General features: G+C 47.7%; 1 protein-coding gene across 1 annotated transcript in view; it reads left to right on the plus strand.

Moving 5' to 3' along the window:
• The window catches only part of LOC144159820 (uncharacterized), a 62,169-nt gene that overhangs the window by 37,431 nt on the left and 10,213 nt on the right, over positions 1-14,525 (plus strand). The window contains exon 3 of the mRNA XM_077691498.1: positions 8,880-9,014. Within this exon, the coding sequence (XP_077547624.1) occupies positions 8,880-9,014 (135 nt within the window). The remainder of the gene's footprint in view (positions 1-8,879; positions 9,015-14,525) is intronic.

Consider the following 14,525-nt stretch of genomic DNA (forward strand, 5'->3'; position numbering starts at 1 on the left):
AGAGGTAGCAGTGGCTTTATTGACCCAAACTGGCCGTAGGGCTAAGAACAACGTTTGCACGCTTTCAGAGTCCGAGTAACAAGCTCGTACTCTTCCGGCGGTGAGCCGATGATGTGCCCAGGTGATCATTTATTAATGATGATCATGATGAATATGATGATCATGATCATGATAGGTGGAGCTGAGCTTCGATGTAATTGATATTGCTTCGAAGTGTGCTGCAGTGGATACTTGCGGCACTACCCCCTGGGCAAGGACGCATCGTTCCGACCCTGTTTAACATGAAAAATTTGTTCTTCTGAATCTGGATAACCATGAACGCATCCTAGCGTTGAAAATACGTCTTCAGACTCACAACAAGGACTCCTTCTGGACGTAGAATTTGGCGGGACGATCGATGCAATTTGTCCTAAAGTACCTCTTTAATGAGGGCCGCCAACGCGGCGCTGTAGTGCATACGTCCCGAAAGGGCGCTTGAGGAGTTTTTCGCTCAGTCTACGGCGGGGTACCGTCTCCCAACCAAAACCTTATCCACCATTTGAAGTGTGCATCACGCCATGTGTGTACCGCTGCGTCTTCATGTGGACTCTAGCTTCCTGTGGAGTCTCCACTGCACGTTCAGTAACGAGCTGAGAATCCTCGTGAGCGTCATCTGTGACAAGTGGCAGCACAGCATCCAGTGTTGCGGTCACTTGGCGTGCGTGCACTAGCTGGAACTGAGAAAATCCCGTTGTCTTTTGGATGGCTGTATGATATCCGAAGGTCACGAATGGTGACACTTCGTCCCGTGTCCGTTGTTCTACATCGACGTACATTGCCATCAAGCACGCCGTCCGTCCATTTGTTTGTGGGTGGTATGCCGTGCTTCTGTGACGGTTGGTGTGGCTCAAACGCAGTATGTTTTGTTTTTTGTTGGGCTGTAAACGCAGAACCGGGGTCGGTGAATATAACCTCTGCCGCACGGTGTCGGTAAACTAAGCTCTCGATCAAAACTCTAGGTATTTTAGACGTCCTAGAAGGGGCTTTGGTTTCGGCGTACCGATTCAAGTGTAGCTGGTCGCAACAATTATCCATCATTTCGCTGCGTTTGACATTGCAAAAGGGCCCAGCAGATCCATTCCCACTAGCTCGAATGGAACCATTGCTCAATGGGATGGAGATCTCCAACAGGAGGAATCGGTTGTCTTTTTCGTCACAGAAATGCTATGCAGTTTCTGGTGTAACGATGAACAACTTTGTAAAATGAGGCCAATAGCATTTTTCCCGTAATCGTGCTAGTGTGTGACTGTTGCGTAGGTGTCCGGAAGGGGGATCATCATGGCAAGTTTCAATGGCCTCCTGTCGTAGGTTGTCCAGCACGACCAGGAGTCACGACCGACCGCTATCTCGGAGAGTCGGCGCCTGTACAACACGTTTGAAGGCCTCTGGCGTGTCACCACGTCTCAAATGCTGCCGCTCCCAAGAAGGCGTCGCCGTCATCGTCGGCAGTGGCCTCAGAAGTATCTCCGGGTGCGCGGAAGAGGCAATCGGCATCACTGTGCCTGCGTCCTGACTTGTACATTATAGTTACGTCCTATTCTTGCAGTCTCAGTCTCCAGCGTGCTAGGCGGTCAGATGGGTTCTGGAGATTACCCCGCTGGCATAATGAGTGATGGTCAGAGACTAGGCCGATAAGGAGACTAAAAAGGTAGGATATAAATTTCGTGATTCTGCAAATGAAGCCGAGGCACTCTCTTTCGGCTTTTGAGTAGTTGCTTCCCGCCCTATAAAGCAGGTGGCTCGCATATGCAATTACTCTACCAGCAGCATTGTGCTTTTGAGTCAGTACAACACCAAGCCCCCTGTTCCTAGCGTCAGTATAAATTGCAGTAGCAGCCTCCTCGTGGAAGTGTCCCGAAACGGGCTCGTGAGTAACGCTTTCTTCAATGCTTCAGAGGCCTACTCTTGCTCAGGCGTCCGTTCAACCACGGCGTCCTCGTAAGGTAAGTTAGAGGTGCAGCAATGCGAGAAAAGTTCCTGATAAAACGGCGGTAGTAGGCGCACAGACCCAAGAACCTTCTGACAGTATTTTTGTCAGACAGCGACGGGAAAGTGCTGGCTGCCAGTGTTTTCTCTTGGTCAGAGCGAACCTCGTTCTTGCCCACCACATGACCAAGAGATTTCAATTGGTCGTGCGCCAACCAGCATTTTTATTGGGTTGAGTGTCAGACCTGCACTCTTTAGAGCTTGAAGTGCAGTTTTAAGTTGTAAGTGCTCGTTAAAAGTACAGGAGAAACTCACAACGTCCTCAAGGTACACAGACACGTCTGCAATTTCAATACCGCTAAGACGGTGTTCATGACGCGCTGAAACGTTTCCGGCGCCGTACAATGCCTGAACGGCATTACTTAAATTCGCATAGGCCGTCTACGGTAATACATTCAGTTCTTTCTTTGTCAGGATCGTCAACCTCAATTTGCCCGTAGCCGCTCTTTAGCTAGATTGATGAGAAATAGCGGGACAACCGATCGAAAGTGTCACCAATCCGTGGAAGGCAATACACGTCCTTGATGGTTATCTTGTTTAAGGGCCGATAATGCATGCAAAATCGCAATGTTCCGTCTTTTTTTACAAGCACTACTGGCGCGGCCCAGAAAATTTTCGTCGGTTGAATGAGGTCATCTGCAAGCATGTCAGAAATCCTAGTACGGATTACGTCCTCACTATTAAGGGAAACTCGATAAGGTATTGATGAACTGTACACGCGGCGTCGTCAGTAATGTTCTGTGCTTCGGGATAGTGGTCCTGCCAACAGTGGCGACTGTAGCGAAGCAGTCGCAAAACTCTTTGAGCAGCTGTAATAGCTCACGCCGCTATAATGGTGACAGCTTTCGGACAACGTCCACTTCGATAAGGAGGATCCCGCTGCGGTTTCCTAAGTAGCTGTCGCGCGGAGAGGAGAAGCTTTCTCGTCATGGCGTGCTTACGCCTGGTCCAGCAGGCAGCAGCTGCGGTTGGCTGGCAACAGCGGCCTAGGTTGACGCAGGGCGATGAGGTGCGACATCGAGTGGGCCATCTGGGACAATTTCTCGCTGCACTTCTTTCTGCACAGCGTGAACGAGGGATATAGAAGCCGGTGATCTTAAAGTCTGCAACATCTTTTGACGCCCCTCTCATACAACGTTCCGGATGATCTCCCGGAATAATCACTTCCAACATGGTCTGTGGATAACTGTTCCTCAAAAGCTGAGACTGTCGGGACCGTGGTCAATCTGGGATTGGGGCTACGGTTTGCCTCAGACTTTTCTTGAAAATCTTCCATGAGGTCTGCAAGGGTTCGTGGTTCCCAAACCATGCCGGGCCGTAGCTTCCAATAAAAATAAAGGCTTTTCCGGCAGTCGTCTGCGGTCCATTCGTTGTTGCGGTCCACTCATTCGTACTGCTATATCCGGAAATCTAAATCTTTCAAGGCGTCTCCAGGGAATGAACCAGGTGTATACGGGATGATAGGCCAGTACACCGTCGTAGAACGGGTAGCATGAGGTTGCTGTGCCTGTGACGTCATCCTGGAAGCTGCGGTACTCCTGGTATCATCTAGTAGCGAACCGAACTCCGGTGAGCGCCTTTGCAGTCGTCTGCTTGTGCGCGTCTCAAGTTCTGAGAAGGCACACCGACCCGGGCACAGAATAAAACTCCTGTGGCGCAGTAGCCGAGAGCCACTGAACATCATCATCAACATCACCACCAGCCTATCTACGCCCACTGCAGGACAAAGGCCTCTCCCATTGATCTCCAATAATCCCGGTCTTGTGCTAACTGCGACCAATTTATCCCCGCAAACTTCTTGATCTCATCTGCCCATCTAACTTTCTGCGGCCCCCTGCAACGCTTATCTTCTCTAGGGATCCACTCTGTTACCCTTAATGACCAACGGTTATCTTGCCTTCGCGTTACATGCCCTGCCAACGTACATTTCTTCTTCTTAATTTCTACTAATATGTCCTTAACATGCGTTTGTTCTCTGACCCACTCCGCTCTCTTCTTCTCCCTTAATGTTACACCTATCGTCTTCCGTTCCATTGCGCACTGAGTCGTCCTCAATTTAAGTTGAACCCTCTTAGAGAGTCTCAAAGTTTCTGCCCCGTAAGTGAGTACCGGTAAGATGCAGCTGTCACACACTTTCTTCTTCAGGGACAATGGTAGGCTGCCATTCATTATCTGAGAATGCCTGCCGAATCCACTCAACCCCATTCCTATCCTTGGAATTATCTCTGCCTCATAGTTGGGATCCGGGGTCACAACTTGGCCTAAGTAGATATATTCACTTACTACTTCCAGAGCCTCGCCACCTATCTCAAACCGCTGTTGTATCCGTTGGTTATTATTCATTACTTTATTTTTCTGCATAGAAATTTTCAGGGGAACGGTTCTACTCTGTTTGTACAGTGCGGTAAGCATGCTTTGAAATTCCTCCCCCGAGTAACTTAACAAGGCGACGTCATCAGCAAATCTGAGGTCGCTCAGGTATTCTCCATTAACCCTTACGCCCACCTGTTCCAAATCAATCCAATTTCTTGTAAACATGCTGTGAATATCATTGGGGAGATTGTGTCTCCTTGTCTGACGCCCTTCCCTATAGGTATTTTACTGCACTCCTTATGCAGGATGACGGTAGCTGTGAACTCATTGTAGAACATCAGGTGAACTCCAAAAGGGTCATTGTTTGGGACTGCTTGTGGTGCATAATGGGAACTGAAAGCTCAAATTAGACACAGACAAAAAAGGAAACAACAGGACGAGCGCTAACTACCAACAAAATATATTTGCAAAAACCCACAATTTATACATGTCACGCTTTCCACTTTCATACCACCACATGCGCAGAGACACTTATAATTGCCTGGGATAACATAGTTCTTTTTGAGAAAGGGTTACAGATGGTGTGCTCACGAATTGAGACTGAAACCTAGCTATTTTTTCAGCTTCCATAATTTCTCTGCTTAACCTATCTTTATTCTTGCCGATTATGATGCATTTGTCGAAAAGCGGTTTGCAGCGCGGTTCGTGGTCACGCGTGGAACAGTGATGCGCTAACCATCCACCACTCCCATTTTTGACATTGCCAGAGTGTTCGCGAAGCCGGACATTACATCAGCGACCAGTCGGCCCAATGTAACGTTTGCCGCAAGAAAGGGGAATTTCGTGTACCACGTTTTCTGTGCACGTTGTGGGCTTACATTTATGTTTTATACCGCAACGGCTACAGCGTTGACCATAGGGATTGTTCATTATGCATAGCTTGCCCAGTTTTTCTGGGGCCGAAAGAACCCCTTAAAAAACCCACCTCTCCTCGCGGGAACCCCTGTGTAGATGCGACGCATAGGGGGTTCACGTAGCAGCGTTGGACAGCGGAGGAACGGCGCTGGAACGATGGAGCGGAGCGGTGCAGGCACCGCGTTTTATAGCGCGCATAACGGTGAGGGGACGCGCCGGCGCCAGTGCGTCTGCCGCGGCTATGACGCAACACAATCAACACAATCCACTTTAATCCAATCCAAGCCAAGCCAAGCCAAGCCAAGCCAAGCCAATCGAATCCAATTCGATGCCCCTCGCGAGAGAGTGTTCGCTATCGGAGAGGAGAGGGGGTGAGTGGCGGAGAGCGCAGCTCGCGCGGCGAGGAGAATGGGGGAGGGGCGGACGCCGACGACGCCGGGTGCAGGTAAAAGGCGAGTATATGAGATGCAGTCGCATCTAATATTAGCCCGATCTGCAATTTTTTTCAAGTTGTGGGAAATATTGAGGAGGTAAGGTAGAACCGCGTACTTTCGAGGGGTTTCGAGTGAGTCCGGATGCTCCCCCTGCTCTCCCTGCGTTTGAGATCGCAACTTTTTTAGCAAGGATTCAGCAACAGAGATTTGCAAATGAACCGGATAGCCCGAGTTGGACAATCTTTGCGATTGTTGGTGGAGGCTGGTAGCCATTGAATGTTCGCAAGATTTATTGATAGCATTCTTAAAATACATGTTTATGATTCCTCTGTTCCCCAATTTTGAGTTCGCGGAATGTAAGGGGAGGAGTGCTTTCCTGCTTTTTGGTTAGTATGCCCAACAAGTGTGATCTGGTTGGAATTTCAGGTTTATGTCGAGAAACTGGATTGAATTATTAACTAGAAGTTGAAAAGTATATTCAAGGGGCCTAAAATATTTTCTTTAAAAATGGATAACACATCATGGGTGCGACATTCTAGGACATCATAATTACAATCCAACAAGAATAAATAATCGTCCACAAAGCGAAACGTACGAACAACATTCATGCTGCCAAGGTGCCCTGCCACAATGTTGTCTAGTTTGGATAAAAACAGGTCACTAAGAATCGGGGCAATGCATGAGCCAATACATATTACTTTGCGTTGTATGCACGGCTTGCCATCATACCGAATAAAAGTGGAGCGTTGATAAAACGATATAAGTTCTAAAAATGCACAAATAGACAAATTTTATGGAATGCTGCATTGACGAGTTCGGACGTTTCCCTTTTCAAAATGCCGCAGGGGTGTCTGTTTGTGGTTTTTTAGAACTTGTATCGTTTTATCTACGTTCCACTTTTATTCGATATGATGGCAAGCCGTGCCTACAACGCGAAAGAATATGCATCGGCTCATGCATTTCTCCGATTCTTAGTGACCTGTTTTTATCCAAATTCGATAATATTGTGGCTGGGCACCTTGAAAGCATGAATATTGTTCGTGTGTTTCGCTTTGTGGACGTTTATTTATTCTTCTGGGATTGTAATTCTTATGTCCTAGAATGTCGTGCCCATGATGTGCTATCCATTGTTAAAGAAAATAATTTAGGCCCCTTGAATGTACTTTTCAACTTCTGGTTAATAACTCAATCCAGTTTCTCGACATAAACCTGACATTCCAACCAGATCACACTTGTTGGGCATACCAACCAAAAAGCAGCAAACCACCCCTCCCCTTTCATACCGCGCACTAAAAATTGGTGAAGAGAGGAATCATAAACATGTGTTTTAAGAATGCTATCAACAAATCGTGCGACCATTCAATGGCTATTAGCCTCCGCCAACAATCGCAAAGATTGTCCAACTCCGGCTATCGGGTTAATTTGCAAATCTCTGTCGCTGAATCCTTGCTAAAAAAGTTGCGAGGCCAAACGCAGAGAGATCAGCCGGCCTCACTCGAAACCCCTCCAATATACGCGGTTATACCTTACCTCTACAATATTTCCCACAACTTTCCCAACAATATTTCCCACAACAAAATTCCAGGACGTGCCAAAATTTGAGTTGTTTTTTTCTGCCCCAGAAAAACTGGGCAAGGTATGCATAATGACCAATTCCTATGGTCAATGCTACAGCCGTTGCGGTATAAAACATAAATGTAAGCACACGACATGCACAGAAACGTGGTATACGAAATTTCCCTTTCTTGCGGCAAACGTTACACAGGGCAGATTTGTCGCTGTATTAATGGCCGGCTTCGCGAGCAACCTGGCAACGTCAAAAATGGTAGTGGCGGATGGTTAGCGCATTACTGTTCCACGTGTGACCACTAACCGCGCTGCGAACCGCTTTTCGACAAATGCATCATAATCGGCAAAAATAATGATAGGTTAAACAGAGAAATTCCGGAAGCTGAAAAATAGATAGGTTGCAGTCTCAATTCGTGAGCACACCATCTGTATCCCTTTCTCAGAAAGAACTATGTTATCTCAGACGATTATTAGTGTCTCTGCGCTTGTGTGGTGGTATGCAAGTGGAAAGCGCGACGTGTATAAATTGTGGGTTTTTCCAAATATATTTTGTTGGTAGTTAGCGCTCGTCCTGTTGTTTCCTTTTTTGTCTGTGTCTAATTTGAGCTTTCAGTTCCCATCAGGTGAACATCACTGAACATCAGCTGAACGTATACAGCACCTCACCACAAATTGTTCCCTTTAAGATAATGGATCTCTGTTCTCTAGAGGTAGTAGTCATTTTATTGCCACGAACTGGGCGTAGGGAAATAAGAACGTACGCCCGCTTTTCGAATCCGGGCAACAACGTCGTCGTCTTCTTCTTCCCGTAAGCCGATGATGACAGGGGATGATTTCATGACGATGAAGATAACTGGAGTCGAGCTCCAATGCAGTTGACAGCGGCGGCTCGCATTGCAGTGAGGGATGACAGCATTTGTAGAATGCTGCAGTGGATAATATTATAAAGACGTGAGGGATCCGCCCTTTTCAAAACAAAAATTCAGAACAAAACACGCTCACGTTTGAACACAGGGAACTAGAATGTTACGTACACACACCTGATAATTTCTCTAGTATTTGTTTACAAGCGCATATACAGGAAACAAATACACCAACTTCCCGTAGGGGAACCCTGAGTAGTATGCGAAGCAGCCATGGCGTCGACTCAAGCTCCCATTAGTTTTCAGTTCGTTCCCGTTGACGTTCAGCTTCGCGTGCCTTCGTTGTATCAGTAGCTTCTTGGCGTAGTTTGAATGAGTGAAGGACATAAGGCGCGTTCGTAGCACATGCTCCCGTCGCGGTTTGTAGCGCAGTGGTAAGAGCCTCACGTACCTCGAGTTGCGGCCAGAGATTCGTGGGATCGAACCCGGGTGCCGCCTAACTATTTCTTTTTATAGTGCACTGCGTTGACGTCAGGCCAAACGCTGACGGGGCTGAAGAGACGCGCATGCGCAGTATAGTGCAGACGGCGGACAACGACAATGACAACGAGGGAGGGAGGGACACAGCCCCAAGCATGAGATGCTTCGCATCTAAAAATACTTGTACGCTTTTGTGCACTGCTTCTGCGACACGTCGGCAGCCGCTGCCAGAATTTAAACGAAGCGACCTAAATTAGGGCACATTGTCGTCACCCCGCAGGCATTATTGCTGGCTTCGGCTGGATTGGCGCTCGCCAAAGGCTGCTTGGTGCTAGGCGATGTGGACGTGAGAGCCGACTCGAGCACATCGGCGCTGAAGGAAGTTGCGTCAGACTTTGCCATGGCGCTTTCTTTGGTAAGTTGGGCATGCTTCTGCAATTTGCTATAAGTTTCAGCCATGTGTATTACCCTAATATGGCTCCGTAGGTAAACACCAAGAGTTACATTGGCATAAAGCAATGACTGGCGGTCGCCCAAGTCAATGTTGTATCCACGGAGTGGCTGATATGTGCATTGTACCTTTCGAAAAACCCAACTAACATTCTAAAATGTGTGTCGGCTTTATGCGGCCTTTAATTGACGCCCTTACTAAAACGGCAAGCACAGGGCCGTTCTCTGTACTGGAGATTAATTCCAGGGCCGAATTGTGGATCGGGGATCACAGCTCCTCTCTCAGCTCTGCTTCAGAACTTCAAATAGGACTAGTTGGTTTTTGAATCGGAACATTGCTGGCGCTAGGCGGCACAAGGATGAAGAATTACACACACAAGTGAAGCGCACCACAAGTGGTGCCCTTCAATTGTTTGTGTAATTCTTCCTCCTGGTCCCACCTAGCGCCAGCAATGTTCTGACCTCTGCTTACACAACAGAATTGATTTCGTTCAAACCCCAGTTTTTTTGCTTTTTTGAGGCGCGCGAAAGATCTCTGGGCCTCTGAACCTTCGCTATAGTGGAACCCTGATTTCGAACATACACTGAGGTAAGAAAATTACGACTCATATGGAAGGTAATTGAGGTCATCTGTAGAGTAAATTTACTCAACCTCGTAAGAATAATTACCGCGAGTAACGCTTCGTCTCATTACTTAAAATCAGTCCACACAATATCAGGCTATTTCTGTTCATTTGCAGAAGTGTAAACCCTCAAGATAATCTAGCGTGCACGCATTTGCCTTCGCTTGGAACAAGCAAAACAGGACGCATTGCTAATAAAACTGTGGTTGTTTCCCCTGTCATAGGAATCAGTAAAACACGAAAGTGAAATGTGCGCGGCGCAATGTACTGCTGAGCATGATTTGCGGGTCGGGGCTGTATTGCGGGTGTGCTTAGCGAGCGATGTCCTGCTGGCGGGTCGCTTCGGCAAAGGTGTACTGGCGACATTTCGGTGATGGATATGGCGTCAGTGAAGTCTTCGGGTATTGCAGCACAAAACACCTTCGAGTTAAAATATAAAAGCCGAAAACAAACAACCCTAAGTATAACGTACTTTTTAGTAATAGAGGTTGCTTGCCCGCAAGAAGACCCTGTGTGCAGGGGTGCACCCTTTAGAGGCCACTCGCTTCGTTGTGATGGCGTCACTTCCGTAACTGATATGACGTCAACGAAATCTTTTGTATGCAAGAATAAATGACTTTCGTGTTAAAGACAGACAGGCGATTACTTCTCTCAAACTTTGTTAACCAACTTCGTCGCATACGCTCACCACTAAGACCGCAAAAGCGATGCCGTAAGCAACGTTTCCACATCGTCCACGCCATAGGCAGCGTTGACGGGAGCTGCTTGAAACACGGTGGCAGTGACATGTCCTTCTTCAGATTTCATGATGTGAGCAATATACTGGATGTGTCGGAACGATTTTTAGTTCGTTCTGCTTATTTTCGCCTCGCTGTTTTTCCAAAGGATGATAAATGGGTATAATGCTAGTAAATCACGGAAACATGCAAAATGCGCTCGGAACGATGACCAGGTGCCAAGAGATGAGCATCTGGGAGTGACAGCTGCCACCACAGGTCTTGACACTCCGCGACCACTTTTACACGCTTAAAATTCAGTTTGCAGCTGGTGCGGGTGATAGAAAGTAACGAAAATGACATCGACAGAATGGCAAGCATTGCAACCATGTAGAATTTCAAAACGAGGGTTTCGGGTCCTCTTTTAACGACTCCCGCAGAAGCGCGCAAGTGTTTTACGGAAGCCGGCTTACCCGGGTTATTACACGAAAGTCGGAACGCACCGGGAAACTACTCCTCCTATACCCAGAGCTCACGCTACATTACCCATTTACAGGGATATCATGTCCAGTCACTGATGAGGCCTATGAAATAACAAAAAGTCGCTATCAACAAACTTGAAACCAAAGTGTACCCCAACCCAACATGCCAACACGCCCTTCATCCCCAACGCGTATAACCCCTTCTGTATTCTCTACCAAGTGCCAGCCACACTCTTCGACATTGTCTGGGAAATGTGAACAGAAACCGCGATCTCCTGATTTCCACCCCCTTACGGGAGCATCATCATTATCAACATCGCCAGCGGACCTACGCCCACTGCAAGGCAAAGGCCTCTTTCATTATTCTTCAATTATCCCGGTCCTGCGCTAACGGCGACCCATTTATTCCCGCAAACTTCTTAATCTCATCTGCCCACCTGACTTCTACCGCCCCCTGCCACGATTGCCATCTCTAGCAATCCACTCTGCTACCCTTAATGACCAACGGTTATCTTTCCTTCGCATTACATGCCCGGCCCACGTCCATTTCTTCGTCTTAATTTCTACTGGTATATCCTTAACACGTGTTTGTTCCCTGACCCACTCCACTCTCTTCTTGTCCCTTACTGTTACACCAGTCATGTTCCATTCCATTGCTCGCTGTGTCGTCCCCAGTTTAAGTTGAACCCTCTCAGTGAGCATCCAAGTTTCTGCCCCATAGGTGACTACCGGTAAGATGCAGCCGTCATACGCTTTCTTCTTCAGGGACAATGGTAGGCTGTCATTCATTATCTGAGAATGCCTGCCGAATGCACTCCTCCCCCCCCTTCTTATCCTTCTAATTATGTCTACCTCATGGTTGGGATCCGGGGTCGCAACTTGGCCTAAGTAGATATATTCGACTACCACTTCCACTGCCTCGTCACCTATCTCAATCCGCTGTGCTCTAGTGGTCATCGTTTTCTATTAAAGGTTGTCTCTCTCTCTCTCTCTATCTCTCTCCCGAGGTTATTGATCATTACATTACACGCGAGCACAGAGAGGGAGGATCGGCCAGTTAGTGGATACGGTAGACGAACGAAGGCATCTGCGGTGTTTTGGCCTGAAAACCCCGGCCCCAGACACTCTCATTACAGTTCATAACTTTCCTTCGTCTCCACGTGCGGAAACCAACTGCCGTTTTAAAATACACATACAAACTTGCTAAAGCCTATCCAATTAACCATATACAAAAGTACTAAAGCCCACACAATTAGCAGAAGTGAATGCGTGGTACTCGCAATGAATTTTTGGTGGGATAGGCCATAGGGAGCTGGAATACAAATTCGGATGGTCAGCCGGTTTTAAGGTGTAAATTGTCCGTGCTTTCTGATGTTGAAATTAGAATGCCCCTTTACACCGCTATTGACACGTACCTCGTGCGATAGCGTGAGACCAAGCACAGACGGTCCACGCACTGGGCTATGAATGGATCCTGTTATTTTACTGCGAAGTATTATGTGTCTCACCTCGCCCCGCAATTTTTCACTCCGGTGAAGCCGCTTTATTCAGCGCCGCTCCAGGCTCCTCCTCGCCATCGCCTACCCCTCTTTCCCAACTGATATTCCCCCTCGCCACCACAGATGCCTCTTTCACTAGTTGCGCAATTGGCTGACAACGGCGGTAGCGCTGTTATCAGATTGCGTAGAATACACAGAAGCGCGACTACGCGCAGAAACACCTTAAAGCCGCCGCGGCCGTTGTCTCTTCCAATTTCACTTCGCCGTGTATGTGTGAATTCTTCCCGCTTGAAGAGCCACTTGCCCGGTTGGAACACCGGCACGACCCCATAATTCCCCTGCAGCTTGAAAGGCTATCTGAGCGACATTTTCGTCTGTGTATTTCTCGCCTAGGCATGCGCCCATCACCAGTTGCCGGTTTATGCGGGAACGGGTTGCGCATGAAAGGAGGGGGGCGTGCACGCATAGCTGGGGTTGGTGTCGCTACTGATGACTTGCCCGTTGTGCTGGTGGAAGATTTAAATGTGGAAGTCGAATACCTCGACGCGCCCGGTTAGCTATTCTCCATAACCGAGTGGTTTCTGCCTGGCTTGGTGCGTTACAGAGACAGTAAGATGCCGGCGACGGGGTAGGGAAACGGGCAGCCACATGTTTGTCCTCTGGAATAAAGTTCCAGGCCTTCCCGGTTTAACTGGCTATGAGGCGGACGCATATCTTTTGCTTTGAGAAGAGCAGGAAATAAAGAAGCATAGGCACAAACAGAAGCGCGAGTAGGCGCGAAAACAACGGAAAGCCGCTACCGCCGCCGTTGTCGCCTGAAGTTCCAGCTCGTCCAGTAGCGGCGATTTTTCCCGGATGAACGGCTATTAGCCCGCCCTGAACGCCGATTTAGGCCACAATTACTTGCTCAGCTGGAAGGGCTTGCAGAGTGGCATTTAGGGCGTTTTTTTCGCGTCTCAGCAGCGTGCGCGGCTTTGGAAGGGGGAGGTGCGTGCGGGCGAAGATGTACGTTGTATGCCCTTACTGATGATAAGTCCGTTGTGCAGGCAAACAGGCTTAAACGTGGACGTCAAACGGCCCAATGCGACGTGTCCGGTGTCCTCTCAGTGCTCATACGGATTAGGTTCGTATATTAGTTCGTGACTAAAGTTCGAATTAGGTTCGTATTAAATTAGTTCGTGACTAAAGTTCGGGCCCATCCAAGTTACATTCAGCTATAACATGCTCAATAGTAAATTAGTTTTGTTTCGCGCACTCCAAGGACTGCGCCCACTTCTTTTTCACACGGTGGAAGGGCCCTAATTGTTTTCTGCCTTTCTCGCAGTTTTCTTGGGTTTATATGTAAGTCGGTTCATCTTCGCATGTCATGCGTGAAGCAAGTTTTTCAACTGAGTAATTACCGTTCTTTTTTTTCAAGGGTGACGAGTAGTGTACTATTTATTTGTGTGTGACTGCGTTATCTTAGGCACCAATATCCCCTCATCAGCAGCTATCTTACACATTGGTTATTTCTAATATTCCTAGAGGCTTGGGTGTTGCATCTTCATTCGCCTTTATTGGCCGTTTTGCCAGTTCCGCAATGCTTTCTAACTGGAAAAAATGGGGTGTAGACTGCGCGTGCGCGTATGTAAAGAATCCGATATCACCTTATTTGAGGTGACCTCTTTTGTACCTTTGTGCACTCTTATCACCTGTGCTCCGCTATCCTTGGTAGTGAAAAAAGGATGGAGACTTCTTGTAATTTCGTAGCCTGAAACGAGTGCCGTCTACAATAGGCAGTCGTATTATTGGGCCTTTACACATATTAGGTGTATGCTATAAATGGTCTCTCGATCTATACGCAATTTCGAAACATCGAGAAGCCGTATTCGTTATCAGCAACGTATGGCGCTTTCTCTTGATTGTAGAGACTTGAGTTTTATACCAAACATAACTTGAGAGAGGAAGCTGTATTAAGCCACTTGGTCGTACGTGGAATCCCGAAAAAAATACGTTTACAGAGCACCGGGAATGGCCCTATAAAATTTTTTGTAAATGGGTGGGCGCATTGAGGTTTCTTCTTATAAATTCATGTAAAGTCCCCTTGACTGTACGGACGGAGGTAACCCTAAATAACAGTCGCATTATTTTACCATTTCATTTACAGAGTCAACAAG

Source organism: Haemaphysalis longicornis, unplaced genomic scaffold, assembly GCF_048455015.1.
Source record: "Haemaphysalis longicornis isolate Haplotype H1 unplaced genomic scaffold, Haemaphysalis longicornis Haplotype H1 scaffold_10, whole genome shotgun sequence".
NCBI classification, from domain to species: Eukaryota; Metazoa; Arthropoda; class Arachnida; order Ixodida; family Ixodidae; genus Haemaphysalis; species Haemaphysalis longicornis.